This window comes from Andrena cerasifolii, chromosome 10 (genome assembly GCF_050908995.1).
Source record: "Andrena cerasifolii isolate SP2316 chromosome 10, iyAndCera1_principal, whole genome shotgun sequence".
Taxonomy (NCBI): domain Eukaryota; kingdom Metazoa; phylum Arthropoda; class Insecta; order Hymenoptera; family Andrenidae; genus Andrena; species Andrena cerasifolii.
The window spans coordinates 348,633-367,930 of NC_135127.1; the positions used below are offsets into that span (position 1 = coordinate 348,633).

At 44.5% G+C, this 19,298-nt stretch overlaps 1 protein-coding gene and 1 long non-coding RNA gene across 2 annotated transcripts; one reads left to right on the forward strand and one right to left on the reverse strand.

The window, feature by feature from the left end:
* Positions 1-382: 382 nt before the first annotated feature.
* LOC143373785 (uncharacterized) lies at positions 383-8,415 on the reverse strand. Its single transcript, XM_076821336.1, has 2 exons — positions 8,207-8,415; positions 383-2,730 (listed from the first exon to the last, which is right to left on the reverse strand). The coding sequence occupies exons 1-2, from the start codon at positions 8,224-8,226 to the stop codon at positions 2,109-2,111; spliced, it is 642 nt and encodes a 213-aa protein (XP_076677451.1). The 5' UTR covers positions 8,227-8,415; the 3' UTR covers positions 383-2,108.
* On the forward strand, positions 2,882-3,413 carry LOC143373784 (uncharacterized). Its single transcript, XR_013086530.1, has 3 exons — positions 2,882-2,955; positions 3,047-3,194; positions 3,285-3,413. It is a non-coding gene; the product is annotated as an uncharacterized LOC143373784 (long non-coding RNA).
* Positions 8,416-19,298: the final 10,883 nt, after the last annotated feature.

Consider the following 19,298-nt stretch of genomic DNA (forward strand, 5'->3'; position numbering starts at 1 on the left):
GGACTGGGCTGCGAAGGCTACATTCGTAGCCCAGCCTCCTTGTCCTTGTATTGTTTCAGAGAGCACGAAACTCCACGACGAGGGACAAGGTGTCGGGGGACTGCTACCCCAGCCTGGATACGCGCTCCCGAATTCTCCGAATGTGCCACAATAGCGTGGTGGTCCGCAGCGGAGCGCGGACGTACGTGAAACCGCTCCGCTAGCCCCCCCCCCCCCGGAAGTGAGTCCCATGAGCTCCCGGGGCCGGTCCCGGCATGGAGGACACCATGGGATCCCTGGGTTGCAGCTGTTGTGCCCTGCGTGATGGCTCGCAAGGCTGGTACGGGATCTGGCGTAATCGTGGGTTCGGGAGTGATTAAAGGATGAGAATCCACCGGATGAACTACACCAAGTGTGATTAAACCCAAAGACTAAGTCTTTATTCAAAAACACTTAAACTAGACCGGAGTGTACAAGTAGGAATTAACCGTGTTAACTGGTCGAGAGTCGGCTCTAGAGTCTCCCGATTTGCGGCGGCAAATCGGTTTTTATTGCGCTATTGGGCGTGGTGCCGTCGCTTCGCGTTGCCGTGCATGGTCACGTTGCAACGCTCGCAATTTCGCTGATTTTGTAGTTTCGCGCTTTGCCTCGCAACTGATTTTGCTTAGGAACGTCTCGAACGTTCTGGAGTAGTATAATGGTTAATATGAAGTATAATATGTCGCGTGACACGTGTGCTTGGGCGTTGCCTGGGCACAACATCCCTCCCCCCTTGGGGAGGAAAAGCCATAGCTTTTTCTGCCGATGATAAACTATCTTAGGGAAATCCCAAAACTCGTAATGGTTGGATTGGTTATCATCGACTTACATGTGGTTTTTCTTAACTAGCTTATAATGGTATATTTTAAAGAGAATTAGTGGAAGACGTTTCCTCCTTACTAACTATTTTGATTATCGCTTCGGGTTTTTGTGTTGTTTTGTCGCGACTCGTGTTGTCTGTGGTACAGTGTCGTGGTGTTTTTGCTTTGCAGCGTACAATGCATTTGTAAAGTGCGAACATACATAGTGTAGTTGTGATAAATCCCGTCACAGAGGATAGTGTAAAGAAGCTATAGTGATACTCGGTTGGTATAATCTCGGGTTTTTCTAAATCGTTTTGTAAGTCTTCTAATTTTTTACTAACTTTATTTAATTCTTCCGGGTGTTTGATTATTCTTTTAAGTTCAAAATTGGTATGTCGGTACGAATTTACAGTGGTCTGTGGAAACGTAATTTCGTCTAGTGTCAAATTGTAACCAGGTAAGTAGTTCCATGTTTTTTCTATTCCGTATTGTTTTCCGGTTTCTATCGTAAATTCGGCGGTAGTGATAGTACATTTATTTCTTATCGTTATTATACCAGAGTCCTTAATACTATACATGTTTGTGTTTTTATCGCCGCAGGTTACTGCTAGTTGTATTTGTTTCGGTGCGATATAAATCCATGTGCCCGGTTGTTGTAATTCTATCAGGATCGTGTGTTTCAGTGTCATGATTCGTATTTTACAATTGTTCGGTTTTTGCGTCAATTTTGTGTACAACTGTACTTCGCAGGGTCCGTATGGTATCGCTTTGAACATTGGATGGTTTGAGGTGCAGAGATATAGCTCGTTTATAGTTTTACATTCTGTTAGGTCTTGTTTGCTTAGTTGTATGTAATCTTGCACCGAGGTGTCGAGTACCACGTATGAGTCGAGGGGTTCTATATACGCGTAGAACGAATCGTTTACCTTTGTGGGTACCGGGTGTACCTTGCTTAATTTGAATTTCTTTGCGCTCAACAATGGGATATCTAGTACTACGGTAATTGATTTCGTATCCGAAAATGCGGAAAGTGTAAGGATGTCGTATAGGACGTGCATATTTTCTAGTTTTATTCCGATCGGGAAGTCTAATCCTTGCGGGATGTGAGCGAGTGCTGAAGTGAGGTATGTTATGATTTGTGCCGGTGGCATTAATTGTGGGTTAAGGACTCCTTTCTTTATATCCATTATGAATTCTAACAAGTCTTGTGTGTCACGCAGGAGTGTTTCCGCGACGCTATTTATTAGTATGAGGTTTTCGTCTATTGTCTCTCGAAATCTAGTAATGTCAGTCGTCTGTTGTAGTAAGTATTGAATTTGCCAAGTTGCGTTTAAAAGGGTTTTTTTCATTTTCTTGTACGTTGTGTATAGTTTCATTTAGAAGTTCGGCGTTAGCTCTTACAATTTGCATTTGCCCTTTGATTGTATTCTTTAATCTACTGTCTTGTCTTTTTAGGAAGTCTATTTGGTCGTTGATTATCTTTCTGTCTTCGGAATCCATTAGTCCGAAGAGTGATTTGCCTATGTAACCTAATCCGTCTATTAGCCCGCGACGCTGTTTTGGTGCGGAGCTTATGGTTTGTTGGACGTAAGTAAGGAATTTGGTTACGCGGTCTACTTTGCTTTGAATTTTCGTGCCAAACGTTTTACAGAATTTTTGTAAGTTATTAGTAGAAGGTGTTTTACACTGAGCAAGTATGTCATATAGTGCTGCCTGGAGATTTGATTCGCGTCGGTAAATGTACGATATGTCTAAGTGTAGTATTAGTTTCCAACTATCCCGGTAAATCTGTAGATCGCCTAAGTTTTCGAAGTAAATGCCCGGGTGATCTTGAAATTCTTTTATAGCGAAGTCTGTGTCGGGGGTTGTTCCTCCTATGAGTAGTGTCGTCAATTGTAGGACGGTAATCCTGTAAAATATAATGTCGAGGTGTAGTCGACGCATCTTTCTGTTCGTCGCGAAGTCTCTTGTCTTGCGTGTGTTTCGCGTGCGCGAGATAAAATTTTGTTAACGTAAGGCAGTTCTTCCTTGCAAGAGACTCGATTGTCTCGTCGCTTCTCATTCCGTTGTGATCAGTTGCGACATCATGTTGTGTTTCTTAAGCCTTCCTCGCGAGCTCGCGCTGTTTTTACTGGTACGATTAGTGCAAGTTGTTGGGTGTTTTGTGTTTTGGTGGAAGTGCGTAGGGTTTTTATAATTGGTTTCCTCTTTTCTTAAATTTTTAGTGTTTGGAATATCCGGCGCCGTCCGGGTTTATGAGTATTGGGTACAGGCGGGTGGTGCGGGAGTACCGCTCGGCGCGGCGTCAAATCGCCGCCGAAAACGCTGAATGGTTGGACGCGGAGGACGCGTGGGGGATACGGGCACTTTACGGTGAGTATCAAATGTTTTTGTCGGTTAGGTGTTTTTTGTTTCTAGTGCAATTTTCTATTTTGGTTATTCCGCGTCTGGTTATTGTTCCAGAACGTCATGGCGATCGTTTTCCGGAACCCTTCACGCGGCCAGGTCCGTGGTTTCTATTATAGGCGCGCTTGGGGGGTGACACACACACATATTAATTTGGACTCATATATCCCAAATTGAATAAATTTTTTCTCCTCCTTTTTTTTTCAATAGTTTGTCTGCGTACCGTTACTTTCCTTCACTACTGCGACCGTTTCCTTGTTCCTGTCCTATTCTATGAAGTGTTTTAACCGGTTTGCGTGTACGCGGCGCGTTTTTCGTCCCTTTCCTATAGTGTAGTTATTATTGTCGTGCGTGTTTTGAATTGAGTAGGGTCCTATCCACGCGGGTGTTAGTTTTTTCGATCGTCCGCGTCTCACTGTCTCGTCGTGTAGGAGTACTTGCTCCCCAATTTTGAAAAATTTGTTAGCTGTCCTTTTATCATATTGCCTTTTTGACTTGTTCTTATTGATCCCTATAGTTTCGCGCGCGATGCTATTCGTGGACCGTAGTCTTTCGCGTAATTCTTCAGCGTATTTGTCGTAGGTGTATGTTAGTTGCGGTGCTTGGTTTAATGAGGTTGGTAAGGAAGCTTGTCTTCCGAAAACGAGTTCGTAGGGCGTGTAGCTAGTAGACGTGTGAGGGGTAGTATTGTATGTGAACATCGCGTACGGTAGCCATTCATCCCAGTCAGTCTGGTCTTCTGCGATATAGTTCTTTAAATATTCTGCCAGCGTGCGGTGGCTTCTTTCTAGCGCTCCGTTCGATTGGGGGTGGTAGGCTGTAGTTTGGATTTTGTCGATTTTTAGTAACCTACATACGTTTTTAAAGACTTGGCTTAGAAAATTAGTTCCTTGATCTGTTAGTACTCGCTGCGGAATGCCGTATTCGCAAATTATTTTAGTAACGAATTCTCTAGCTACGGTATCCGCTTCTTGGTTCTCGAGGGGTATGGCCTTACTGAATTTGGTTAAAAGATCTTGAAAGGTTAATATGTATTTGTTTCGTCTGCCGGTCTCGGGTAAAGGTCCTACGATGTCTAGTGCGCATTTCTCGAATGGTTCCGTGGGAGTGTCTGTAATAACCATGGGGGCTTTGGTTATTCTCGATAGCTTATTTCTTTGGCATTTTTCACATCTAGAGATGTACTTTTCTACGTCTTGTCGCATTCCTGGCCACGAATGATTTAATTTTATGCGTTCTAGGGTCCGTTTTACCCCTAAGTGTCCACCCAGAGGTGTGTCGTGGAATTCGCGTAGCACTCGAAGTTTTTCGTCCTCCGTGTATGTTGCGTTGTCCGTTTCTCCATTCGATCGGGGCTTCTCTTGTTCACTGTCGTCTTCGCTGGCGCCGGCTATTGTTTCGTTGTCGATCTTTTGTTTCACTCCGCGCGTTATCGCGAACATTCTGCTAAGGGCGTCCGCGTTCCTATTCGTTTTTCCGGCCTTATAATCGATGCTATAGTCGTATTCTGCTAATTTCAACTTCCATCTCATTAATCTAGAACCGGGGTCCTTTACGTTGAAAAGCCAAGTGAGTGGCTTATGGTCCGTCACGATTTTGAATTTAGTGCCGTATACGTATGGTCTGAAGTGTTGCGTTGCCCATACGATGGCTAACAATTCCTTTTCGATGGTGCTATAATTCTCTTCCGCCTTATTCAATACTCTACTCGCGTACGCTATTGGCAAATCTTGTCCTATTTTTCCTTGCGATAATACTGCTCCTATCGCTTTTCCGGAAGCGTCTGTTGTTAGAACAAACGGTTTTGAGAAATCTGGATATTGCAATACTGGTGCTGTCGTTAATTTTTCTTTTAGAATCTCGAGAGCTTCCTGCTCCTGTGCAGTCCATCTGAATGCTTGGTCTTTCTTTAACAGTTGTGTCAAAGGTTTTGCAATCTGTGAAAACTCCGCTATGAATCTCCTATAATATCCAGCTAGGCCTAAAAAGGATTGCACGTCTTTTATTCCTTTAGGTACCGGGAAGCTTCGGACAGCTTCTAGTTTAGATGGGTCTGGCTTGATGCCGTTTTCGGTTATTATGTGTCCTAGGTATATTGTTTCTTTGCGTAGGAATTCGCACTTGTTGGGTTGAAGTTTTAGGCCACTTTCTTGTATGCGTTCGAATACGAGTTTTAATCGTTCTTGGTGCTCCTTCAATGAGCGTCCGTAGACGACTATGTCGTCTAAATACACGAAACATTTTATTCCCTGTAAGCCTGACAGTACGGTGTTCATTAACCTTTGAAATGTCGCGGGAGCGTTTTTAAGCCCAAATGGCATTCTATTATACTCGAAATGTCCGTATGGCGTCGAGAATGCGGTTTTTTCACGATCTTCCTCCTTCATAGCTATTTGATGGAACCCTGAAGCTAAATCTAAGGTTGAGAAATATTTTGCTCCGCCTAATTGATCTAAAATATCTGTTATATTCGGCAAGGGATACGAATCGCCTATCGTCGCGTCGTTTACCTTTCTGAAATCTACTACCACTCTTAGCCTGCGTTTACCTGTAGCATCTGGTTTTTTCGGGACTACTAGCAAGGGAGCGTTCCATTGGCTGGCGCTTGGTCTAATTATTCCTTCTTTTACCATTTCCTGAACTTGTTTATCTACTTCTTCCGTATGCGCTTGAGGTAGTCTATACGGCTTCACGTATATAGGTTTAGTACCTTGGGTTAGAGTAATTGAGTGTTCCGCTTTTTTGGAGTATCCTAGTTTGTCTCCTTCTAATCCGAATATTTCATTGTATTTTTCGCAGAGCTCGAGTAAGCTGGTTTTTTCTTCGCTATTTAAGTGTTCGGTCCTGAGGCTTTCGCGCAAGATTTGCATTCTATTTCTCCCGTGTACAGCGTGTACCATATGTGTCGGCGTGTCGCGATCTTTGTCGCAGGTCGCGTCCGTCGGGTCAACGTTTTCGCTCGTCAGTGATTCTAATGTCACGGTCGGCGTACTGATAAGAACTTCGTCTGCTGTGGTGTTCATTATGCTTATTATGCATTTTCCGTCATTGCCTATCGTTAATGAGTTCCCTATGAGTATTCCTGGCTTGATCGGCTGTCCCTCTACTATTCCTTCTCCTTTTTCCGTCGTTTTGGCTAAGAGAATTGTTTCTGATCGCGGTTTTAATGTTACGTTGCCTCCTCCAGAGTAGGAGAACCGTGTTCCGTACAATTCTATTCCTTGATTTGCCCGAATGCATACGTCGTGCTTAGTCATGAAATCTTGTCCCAGAATTCCGTCTGCTTCTAATGGGAAGTCATCTCTCACTAACCGACAGGGATGCGTTATGAGTTTGTTTCCGACCTCTACGTTTAATTGTATTAGGCACAGCGTTTTGATTTCCATTGGGGCTATTCCTCGCAAGGACACTATTTCGTCTTGGGCGTGGACGTCGCCCAGCACCTTCCCTATCTTTATTAGTGTAATATCGGCACCGGTGTCGACTAGCAGGCTCGCTTTTCCTTTTACTAGTTCTGATGCTCTGATTTCGACGGTGTTTTCTATTTTGGAAGTCATTACTAGATTCGCTCGATACGAATCCACTCTAGGCCCTGTGTTAGTCTGTCTATCGTCGGTTGTCCCGTGGCCCGTGTTTGGGTAATCTCGATTCCCGCTATGTGATTCTCGGCCCGGAGTTCTGCTAAAATTCTGTCTAGAGTCGTCGCGCCTGTAACTCGTGTTTGTATAGCGCGGTCTATTTTCTCGTTCGTTTGCCCTTTCTCTGGCCCTGCATTCCCTGATTTGGTGTCCTGGTTTCTTGCAATAGTGGCAGACTACTGTGACGCGCTGTACTTCCCTTTTTATGTGCGTCTGTTGCGGCTGATAGTTTATTCGCGGCATGCTTAATCGCGTATAGCAATTCCTCGCCAAATGCCCTAATTTATTGCAGCGTTCGCAGCGCGGTACGTTAGATCCTTCTCTTCTTTTGGGTTGGTCATCGAGCTTCCTAAAATTTCGCGAGGTGTTTAGACCCATCGCTTGTTCCTCCTCTATAGCTGCGGCGATAGCTGCATTTAGCGTTGCGTAATTTCGAGACCTTATGATCGTTCTCAGTTTTAAATTCAACCCGAGGGTGAAAACATCGAGGGCGCGTTCTTGCACTGATTCTGTTAACGCGTTATTTACTTCGTCGCTGTTCCCTGGTTTTACCGATAGTTCCGATAATTCCCCAGCTAATTCTTCTACTCTACACGCGAATAATTTTACGCTTTCGCCTTCTCGTTGGTGGCAGGCATGAAACTCTGCTCCAACTGCTCCTATTGATCTTTTGTCTACGAATAGTGAAGTTAAGATGTCCTTTAATTTATCGAAAGTATCTATATCTTTGTACTCTAATACCTTGGCTGCTTTGCCTTTAATTTTTGTACCTATCACTGTTTTCAAGAATCGTGGCAATTCATTCGCGGGGACAAACTCCGAGGCGCTTGTATAAGACTTCAAAAATTCTGCAAGTTCGTCTGACGATTTTCCTACGAATTTGTCGACTAACGACAGCGCGGTAGATAATAATTTTACGTTTGGTACCGGGAGGCTACTTCCCGCGTTTAGCGACATTTCGCTTTCTTCTGTTCCTTCTATGTCCAACAAACTAAAATCCGCTAGCACGATCGGGTATTCTCTATTCGGTGTTACAAAGTTTTCCGGAGACGATTCGGCACTTGAATCGTCGTCTTTTCTAACGCTTAGTCGCAACGGCGGCGGTCGAAGTGTTCGGCGAGACGATCTTGGATGGTCTATAGAAGGTAGAAGGTCTAATTCTTCGCGTTCGAAAGTTAGCTTTTTATTGAAAAATGATTCGAATGATCTCGACAAACTTCTTTGACCCGGGAGTTTGAATCGATTTGCGCGTTCTTCTTCTATAGACATGCATGTACCGTTTCTATTTTTATATAGGACTCTGGTTTACAATATGTACGTTTGCGCTATTCTGTTACTCACAAGGCTGCTCGCAACCACATGTCGTCGGCTCGGTCAGGCGTCCTCTCGTCTGTGAACCAACGGCGGTGATAAGCTGAAGCTGGACCCAGCAAGGTCGATTCGTACAGCTGTTCGCTGCGTGCTCCGACGGCTGCTTCCCGTGAACGGCTCTCCGTCCGTCCTTCAGGTGCGGCTCCTACAGGTTCCTCGGTCTCCAAGTCCTCTCGTGCGTCCTGATCCTCAGATCAGTGACGTCCTCGTAGATGGATTTGGTGTTTGATAGACGGTAGTTTCACCCGTTCACTCTCAGGCTGATTTTACTCGACACCAGGCTCGTCGTCGTTCGGGCTGCGTCGAACGTCTTCTCAAAGGCCGTTCCTCGGTCCTCTGTGCTACCTCGGTAGCGACGATGGCCTGTTTTGGCCTACGAGATTGCGATGATCCAATAATCTTGTCGGAGGTAGTTCAACCTCAGTCGACGTCGATCAATCGGTTGCGTCAAGGCTCGGTAAAATCTTTACGATGCAGATCCCACCGCTGCCACCAATTTTGTTGTGCCCTGCGTGATGGCTCGCAAGGCTGGTACGGGATCTGGCGTAATCGTGGGTTCGGGAGTGATTAAAGGATGAGAATCCACCGGATGAACTACACCAAGTGTGATTAAACCCAAAGACTAAGTCTTTATTCAAAAACACTTAAACTAGACCGGAGTGTACAAGTAGGAATTAACCGTGTTAACTGGTCGAGAGTCGGCTCTAGAGTCTCCCGATTTGCGGCGGCAAATCGGTTTTTATTGCGCTATTGGGCGTGGTGCCGTCGCTTCGCGTTGCCGTGCATGGTCACGTTGCAACGCTCGCAATTTCGCTGATTTTGTAGTTTCGCGCTTTGCCTCGCAACTGATTTTGCTTAGGAACGTCTCGAACGTTCTGGAGTAGTATAATGGTTAATATGAAGTATAATATGTCGCGTGACACGTGTGCTTGGGCGTTGCCTGGGCACAACACAGCAATGCGGGGTGGACAGCAAACGGGAAATGGCACCCCCAATCACCGGTCGGACAAGCGGTGCTTGGATCGGCTGGAGGGGATGTCGCGGAGACGGGAGCGCTAACAGGACGCACAGGACGGTCCCCTGGAGCAGCACCAGATGCGTAGAAGAGGAATGGGGCCATCAGGATGCCAAGGATTGGAGAACTGTAGGAGATTGGAAGAAAGAAGAGTGAAGGCTTCACGAGCTGGGAGTACTGGGCGGACTGATCGGTGAACGAGCCGATAGCAAGCTCATTGTTTAGGTGTGAACCTCTGCTTTCGTACCTGGCTCGCCTTTCCGTCCTCCAGGTTCTCTCGGCTTCAACGTTTCTCAATACTACGTTGCATGTGATAAAGTGCTGTCGCCCGTTTACTAGGCAATCCCGATGCTAGCTGCCTGGAGAGGTACCAGAGGGAATCCAGAATGGCGACATCCGAGGGAGCCCAGATCATTGCGCCAGCCGGAGGCGCAACCGCGAATCGGAGCATTCCCAGCAACCGAAGGGAGAAATAACCGAGCGCTAGTGAGGAGACGGTTTTCACACTTCCGCACGCGAAGGATCCAGGAGCAGAAGAGGAAAAAAAACGGAAGGGAAAGGAGGCGAAAAAGGAATGACATTACGGAGTTCCGACCGCCGGATGACAGGGCTCCTCCACCCGTTTTTGCCCAAGATGAGGACGTGTTGCCGAAGAAGAGAAGCCTTTTTCAAGAGAGAAGCGCCCAAGAACGAAGATGCAACTGGAGGGTAAAGACGGGAAAAATTCTTCGAGGTATCCGCCGTACCCACGCCTTGCTCAGGGTTTTTGGGTAGTTTTTGCCTTGGGCGTGAAGGCGAATGCCGAGGCGCCGGACGGAACAGGCCACGCAGCGTTTTTCCACTCTTTCGGACCAGGGTACGGCTGCCTTCAACGAAGAGGCTGCAGCGGTCGGGACGACCACTCTTTCAGAGGGGGAGGCAGTGTTGCGACCACCTTTTGGATGGAATCCAGGGCCTGCTGGTGCTCGCGACTGGAACAAGAGGACAGCGAGAAGAAGGCGATCGGATCGATCACCTGTCAAGCTGTCATTCGATAGCCAGACGCCATTACGCGCAGACTCATCGACACTTACACTTTTCTCGCGCATTAGAGATTGTAATCGGTTACTTCTGTTCTTATTAATGTTCTGTTACTCTTACTGTAGTGTTACATTAAACTTCCGTTATGCCAAGCCGAAATCATAACAATATTTATGTATAACAACAAAACAAATGTTGAAATTGCATTTAAATTTATTTTTCTTCAAATTTCTATAAAAATATAACTTATTCTTATCGTAATTTAAAAAAAAAAAACAGTTATAAAATGCAAAACTTGTAGAAGCCCAGTAAATGACCGCATACTTTCATTAAGAATTGTATTTATTAATGTTTGCTTAATACGCGTAACTAAAATTATAGGATATTAAAAGTGCAACTACACTCCATTTATAAACATATAATAATGTTTAAATTTATAATTGACATTTCTTTGCCTAATGGTCATTCACTGGTATGCGATCAATTACCGGTTGGTTTACCCTACCGTAGATTCTAGGGCCTAGAATATTACGATGTTCTTCACGAGAGCACTGCATTCATGAATTGAAAAATAAATTAATTGGTCAATTAGTTAAAATTAATGAACTGTGTTTGATTTTAATGTCGCCCAATTTAATTGCAATTACTAATTGTAATTAAAAGAATACTTGAACATGAAGCTGCGCACCCAAATGGTCGGGCTCGGATTGTCGGGAAAGACCCCACTCACAACACTGTTTTGCTTTCTCGCTGCGAGCGAGGACCTTTGGGTTCTAGTAGACCACCCGTTGACAGCCGAGAGCAATAAAACCGATGGGCCCGATAAAATGTTCATGTTTTTGATAAGTGTTGATGAAAGTATTACCAATGGAGTTTTTAGGGTTTTCCGATAAAAATAATCCCAAACATGGAGCAATTCAGTCCGCTTTTTTTTAGTGAATGTAGTGTGTGTCCTAATCATGTATTCATAAGAAAAAATAGACCGAATTGCTCGGCATCTCGACTCATTTTCCTGGACATAAACTCACCAATACGCTACATCCACGGAGTGCCGAAGATAGTGCCCAGAGTAGAGTGTCCAGTGTGCGTTTCTAAAAAAAAAAAACGCGTGAGAAACCCCGTGATATATTATCAGAATGTCCGGGAATTGCGGACCAAACTTGAAGATCCAAAGAACTCACAAAGAGGACATTATTATTCTAGTCGAAACATGGCTCAATTCCTCTATTTCCTCTTTTGAGCTGGGTATGGGTGATTATAACGTTTTCCGGTATGATAGGTCTGACCTTACGAGTTGTTTTTCCAGAGGAGGAGGTGTACTGATCGCTATCGATATGTTATACCCATGCACGGTATTGACAACAAGTAATAACTATCTTGAACAGTTGTTTGTGTGGGTGAAAGTCAACACCAGTCACATGATTATCGGTGTCATCTATCTTCCTCCATCCTCGAGCAATGAACTTTATCGAGCACAATCAGAATCTGTCACTGAATTATTCCATGAGTTTAGTTCTGATAAGCTGTTTGTTTTCGGTGACTTTAACCTTCCTCGTGACATCTGGAGTAATGAGGGGGGCTTATCATGCTCCAGGAAGCCTGGGATTCCAGCTGGTGAATCTCTGGCGGTAGATCTCCTCCACCTCGAGTTATAATTACCTGAACCTAGCTCAAATTAACTCGATATGTAATAGGCCGTCCCGAAAAAAAATGAACACGATTGTCGCGTTAGGCCTTAGTGCGGGAAAGTTGTGTCTTGGGATCAATAACAACTGTGCAAAATTTCAGCCCTGTGAGTTAATATATTCAGTTCCGGCAAGAGCCTTGAAATTTCGAAATTTATATAAAAAGTATAAAAATGATCTTGCCCCCCCCCCGCCCATCTGGCAACAGAGTGAGTCAGAACTCATCGCGCAAAGGTGGCTGCTTGTGGAGTTCCTCCTTTTCCCATTCCAACCACCCTACCTTGTGGACTAGAAGACGAAATTTCATAAAAATGTCCTAACCGCGGAAGGAGACTCGAAGTCGGGTTTATAGACTTGATTAAGTGGAAACATGAGACTTGTACTCAAAGGCGGGCATATTGCTGGATGTCTCTGTTACGAGCTCCATACGTTCCACAGCCTGAGTGTGGCAAGGGTATGCCTCGAAGTCCCAGGATTTGGGAATCCCATCCTCCTCCAGAATTTTTCTCATCAGTAGTAGCATCAAAATTCAACGAAGGTGGAGAACATTTTCGGATTTCTACCGACTTTAGTTCCTACTTGCTGCCAGCACGATACGCACAGCAAGTTCTCTGATCATCAGAGTCATTCCATGCGAACTCGGACAGATTTCGGAGTAAGTTTTCGTAGATTGCTGAAATTTGAATATGTTGTAGTCTTTAGTGATATTTAAACGTACCTCAAAGGTACCTTAACCATTTTGTGCAATTATTTTAAACAAATGCAGGTTTTTAACATCGGGCGCGATTTTAAAAATCTGAAAAAGGATAATATATGTAAGGAAGTCGTAACGCTCAATACGAGAATATTGAAAATCACACTGGGCATCGCTCGCCGTCGTCGAAGGCGCGAGGCCCCGTAGGACACGTAAGATGTATATACAATGTAACTTGGATTCTCGATGAATGCCGATGACGTCAGGGGCATCGGCGAGGGTTCGAGGCGCGTAAAAGGAACGAGAGGCATTCGTTTGTACGACTCAGGGTAGTTAGCATCGACGATCCAGAGTATTCTTTACAAATCAGAAGTGGGATAGACTATAACGCGCCCGTGCATAGATTTTCGTTTATTCTTCGTTACGCTTGTTCCTTTTTCGGGGTGAGAACTGTTAAAACTTGTGTCGGAAAAGTGTTGAAACCGTGACAGCCACGTGTTGCACCGAACATGGGTCGGCATCGTTCCCGTCGAGATTCGAACCGTAGCGGAACGAAAAGGAGACGACAGCGAACTTCTAGTTCAACATCAAGCGGAAGTTCGGAGAGGAGGCGAAAAGATGACCGATTAGCGGAGCTGGAACGGATGGTGGAGCGGCTGTCTCGCGGAACGCCATCGCAGAGCCGGAATTCAAATGTTCGATCGGGGGACGAGCAAATGATACCTCGTTTTGACCCATCCAAGGACGACCTAGTGATAGAGAAATGGGTGGAACAGGTGGATGGACTAGGTGACCAGTACGATTGGGATGACCGATCCGTAATGCGACTTATCGTATCTCGGTTACGAGGGCACGCCAGATACTGGTATGATACACGTCAAAATGTTGCCGCGACGTGGGTGGAGACGAAAGAGTTACTGATCCAGCAATTTCGTAAGTCCGTTCCATTTTGTAAATTATTTAAGGAGGCCGCATTATATGAGACGAGGCCAGGCCAATCTCTAGGAGACTATTGTTTCCGAAAGTTGGACAAATTACGGAAGCTAGACATACCCATCCCAGACAAGTATCTTATCGATATGGTTATCGGCGGAATTAGTAACGAACATATCGCTAGAACGGTACGGTCGGCGGGAAAAACGGACGCGAACTCTCTCTATTCGTACATGGTAACGTTAGGAAAAGTTCCGATTGATGACGAATCGCGACGGGCAACCACGCGTTCTAGGCGCGACGACGATACGAGCTCTAGGCGTACATCCTCGCCGTCATCGAGAAAACGATCCCGTTCCGATACAACAGCAACAACGAGCAAGACCCCGGCTAAGAGTAGTAGTAACGATGATACTAATAAGAGTAGCAGCAGTAAACGATCATCTGTCGAATGTTACAACTGCGGCATAACGGGACACATGGCAAGGGAATGTAGGAAACCACGTATCGAATGTACGAATTGCCGCCGGTTAGGTCACCTTCGCGAGAAATGCCCTTCTATGAAAGAAGTTAACGAAATAGGATACATGGGTAGCCGTAAACCAAATTTGTATGAACGCGTTGTCCGAGTAAATGGTCACAAGATTAGAGGCTTAGTCGATTCGGGAAGTGCCTGCACTATTATACGTTCGTCGGTAGCCAATAGATTCGGTATAGCTGTAATGTCAACGGGGAATGCGGTATTAAAAGGATTCGCAGGGCAAATGGTAACAGTGGACACAATGGCGCGGTTAACGGTAAAAATTATGGACGCGGTAGCAGAAGTAGATGCAGTAGTTGTGCCAGATGAGCATATCGCGCATGAAATCATCGTCGGGCGAGATTTCTTAGAACAAGAACACGTAGTCACGATGAAGCGTGGTAATCAGCTAATATTCAAACAAATTCCGGAACGTAAGAACGAGCTAGACGACGCGTGGGAAGTAAACTTTTGCGAAGTTTTAACAACGAGTAGTCTGAAATTTGGAGATGTCGATGCTACGACAAAGCAACGATGTAATGAACTGCTGGAAGAATTTAGAGATTGCATATCGTCATCGATGCGGGATTTGGGGAAAACACACGCAACGTCTTTGGAAATTAAATGCGTTTCGGAAGTACCGGTCGCGTATCGCCCATACCGTTTGGCAGAACCCGAAAAGAAAGTATTACGAGACATGATTCAAGAATTGTTGGACAACGGAATTATACGCGAGTCGAGTTCGCCCTACGCCAGTCCGATTACGCTGGTAAAGAAGAAGACGGGAGAGTATCGCCTGTGCATCGACTATAGGAAATTAAATGCGATTACCATTAAGGATAAATACCCACTACCTCTTATCGAAGAACAGATAGACAAATTAGGGGGAAACCAATACTTTATCGGGCTTGATTTAGCATCTGGGTATTATCAAGTCCCTGTCGCTGATGGGTCAATCGCGAAGACGGCCTTTGTTACGCCGGAGGGGCACTATGAGTTTTTGAGAATGCCTTTCGGGTTGTCAAACGCACCCGCAGTCTTTCAACGGTTAATAAATACGGTTTTGGGACCATTAAAAAACTCGATAGCATTCCCTTATATGGACGACATAATCATTCCTTGCGATACGGTAGAAGAAGGACTAGAACGGTTACGAAAGGTATTAGAGGTACTACGTGCGAACAAACTAACGCTGAAACTCGATAAATGTTCATTTTTTAAGCAAACCATCGAATATTTAGGCCGGGAAATTAGTAAGGACGGGGTAAGGCCCGGTCAACGGAAGACTGACGCCGTGTTGTCTATGGAAGCACCGCGCTCGGTAAAACAGTTGCGACAATTTTTGGGTTTAGCCAGTTATTTTAGAAGATTCATTAAGAACTATGCCGCGATGGTGGAACCATTAACACGTTTAACGAAGAAAAACGAACCGTGGATATGGTCAGCGGAACATTGCAACGCGGTTAGAATGATTAAGGACAAGTTGACAACACGCCCGATACTGACGATATTTGATCCAATGAGAGAGACCGAATTACATACCGACGCGAGCTCACTTGGCGTGGGTGCAGTGTTATTGCAAAAAAAGGACGGAAAAATGTCGGTCATCGCACATTATAGTAAACAAACGACGGTCGATCAACGGTGTTACCATTCATATGAGTTAGAAACCATGGCAGTCGTACTAGCATTAGGATACTTCAGAATTTATTTGTTAGGTCTCAAATTTAAGGTAGTAACCGACTGCAACGCGCTACGCACGACATTTTCCAAGAAAGACTTGTTGCCACGGATTGGTAGGTGGTGGCTGCAAGTACAAGAATTTACGTTTGATATCGAGTATCGAGCAGGTTCAAAGATGGGCCACGCAGATGCGTTGAGTCGAAACCCAGTGGTAACGTTAGAAGTGACGCACGTTGACTTGACGGAGGCAGATTGGGTGCTAGCTGCACAACTGCAGGATGAGCAATTGTCGCGTATAAGGAAAATACTTATTGGGAAGGAGCGCACAAACGAGACGAAACAATACTTTAGAGAATATTTGTTAAAAAATGACAAAATTTACAGACGACTGACGGACAGCGAAGAGGCGTGGGTGGTGCCACGAGGGGCACGAATGCAAATTTGTCGACTGTGCCATGACGATGTAGGACATCTGAGTGTCGAAAAGACGTTAGAACGAATCAGCAGAAACTATTGGTTCGCAGGTATGAGACGTTTTGTCACTAAGTACGTAAGGGCATGCCTCAATTGTGCTTACTACAAAAATGCGGGGGGGGGGGGGGGACAGTGCAAATTGAACATTATTGAGAAGATCCCCATTCCGTTTCACACAATACATATCGACCATGTGGGTCCGTTCGAGACGAGCCGGAAACGTAATAAGTATCTACTGGTAATCGTGGATGGATTTACAAAGTTCACAATTATTGAGCCGGTTAAAGATCAGAAATCGAAGCACGTTCTGAAAATAATTACGAATTTAATATATCTGTTCGGAACCCCCACCAGATTAATTAGCGATAGGGGTACGGCATTTACGTCGCACGCCTTCAAAACATTTTGCGTTACGTACGGTATAAAACATGTGCTGAATGCTGTCGCTACACCGCGAGCGAATGGCCAGTGCGAAAGGTACAACAAGACAATTGTAAGTGCTTTGGCGACGACTTCCGCTGGTAAAGATCCTGGAAAATGGGATTTGGAGGTAAAGAAAATACAAAGTGCGTTAAATACGACCCACAATAACGGTATAAACACAACACCTATGAAAGCACTCATAGGTCACAACACGAAGAGCGCGATCGAAGCGCCGTTACTTAATGAAATTCAGCTTAATTTACAGCGGTTAGACGTAACCGAACTACGGAAAACCATATCGACGCACATTACGAATAAACAACGGGAACAAAAAGAACGATACGATAAAACGAGACGGGAAGCTAGAAAGTATAATCAAGGCGACTTAGTTCTGGTACAGATAACGAGCGACCCGGCGACAGGGGGTAGTCGCAAGTTATTCCCCAAACATAAGGGACCTTTCCGGATTCACAAAGTCCTCATAAATGATCGGTATGAAGTAGAGGACCTACGCGAAGGTTCTAAAAGGGCTCGAACGGTTGCAGCAGCCGACCGCATAAAACCATGGATTACCGTTCAAACAGACGATCAGTAGTATTAATTAAAAAGTATTAATTAAAAAAAAAAAAAAAAAAAAAAAAAGTTTTAAGCTCATATAAAGTATAACGGCATTAGATAATAAGTAGTAATAACGATCGACCCAAAGGCGTGCAACGGTGTGTACGACTCAGGGTAGTTAGCATCGACGATCCAGAGTATTCTTTACATATAGTTCTATCCTTCCCCTTGATGGACAAATTTTAAAAAATATGAAAATTTTAAAATTGGCCCTGTAAAAATTGCCGAAAGTTGACGCTGCGTCGCCCAGCACCGGCTCGACTGGTCGGGCCGTGCGGTACTCGCAGCGGCCAACCGGCTATACTTGATATTCTTATACTGGATTCTCGAAAATGGTAAGTATTAGAAAAAAAACTGGAAGAGGAAAACTCTTACTGTTTTTTATTTTGTATACAACATGGTATCTCAATTTTTGGTGTTTGCAATATTTTCCTTGAAACTAGGGTGACTTTTAGTTTTTTAAATGGAATGCTATATGAAAGCGACTGTCAAGACAAATTCAACCATATGGTATACTATGACCTTCAAGGTCACACAAGGTTAGGAATGAAAGGAAGAAACTCAATCTACTAGATAGATAGTTTAATATATTTACTTCATTTATAACCTTGTGTGGCCTTGAAGGTCATAGTGTACCACAGGCTTGGGAATTAAGTGAACGCAATGGCCGATTTTCAGAGGCAACGTCTCATTTCTCCCGCCCCGCGCGTCTTGGCCCCCGCAGCGGCCTAAGTGTTTGGAGCGCATCAGGCCCGTACCATATGAACCGCGCGTGGCGCATTGGGGCGACATTGTATGAATACAGTATTGTCTCGTTAGCGACTCGATTTTGTGTACACGATACCGACTCTTCGCTATCCCCACCACTTTTGTCTCACTCTTGCCCGGCGAAAGCTAAAGCGAGATGGAACGAGAGCGAGCGAGAGGCACTGAAAGCGAGCGAGGACGGTACGAGACCGACGACGCGTTGATGTTTTATCTCGCTCCGTCTTTCGGACGCCTGACACTCTGTCCTTTGCGTGCGCGACGGGCGTGCGCGATGGTCGCAAGCGCGTATCGTGGGCACGAAACCGCTTCGCAAAATCTTGACGCAGGCCTGGTTCAAGTCTTTTTTGCGCCCTAGGCGAACTTGGCAAATTGTAATATTTTATTTTGAAGTATATTTTAAACAATACCAGCAATGAAAATACCATTATGCACCTTTTGTCGACTTTCCGCCCTAGGCATTGGCCTAATTTTGCTTATAGGGACAAGCTAAGCTTACAGGCAGAGATCATTATGTACATAGCCAAAGAAAGTACATATATAACGCGTCTTAGACTAAATAAATCATTTATACTTTTGAAAAATTAAATTCTAATATTTTCTATTTTATGTACATATTTGTAACAACTATGCCAAATTTCCTAAATGAAAGGAAAGCCAATCTCGACGACCTTCGTACAATTGTATATATCAGCAACCAAGCAACAATTCATGCGCAGTCGGAGCACATACATAATTGTACGAAGGACGTCGAAATTGGCCTTCCTTTCATTTAGAAAATTTGGCATAGTTGTTACAAATATGTACATAAAATAGAAAATATTAGAATTTCATTTTTTTTTAAATTGAAAAACCAAGCTGGGAAAAATAAAAAACACCAAAAAATGCTGAAAAATGCCGATTGTGTATCGAAGCAGTCTTGGCACTATAATTATATTTTTACTGTAAGTACGTATCACTGTTACTATTGTTCTGAATTTTTTTCAGATTTTTCAATTTGGTGCGCCGCAGTTAAAAAAATTAAAAACTGATTTTTTCGTCGTTTTTTCCGTGTCAGAGTAACTTATACGTCGAATTGCTTCATGAAATAAGTGTTTTATGCGATCTTCTATGTTTATACGTACAGCAAAACATCATAGGAATTAAAGAAACTGAAAAAACCGAATCATTTGAAACTGTTGTGCGCCTTACATTGTAAAGTATCTACCGTATTTTTCAACGGCGTCGGTGGC

Coding starts and splice junctions, on each gene's coding strand:
- LOC143373785 (XM_076821336.1), bottom strand. CDS start 8,226: ATGTGGTTGCGAGCAGCCTT. Junction 2,731..8,206: donor ATGTGGTTGCGAGCAGCCTT/GTGAGTAACAGA, acceptor TATATTTTACAG/GATTACCGTCCTACAATTGA.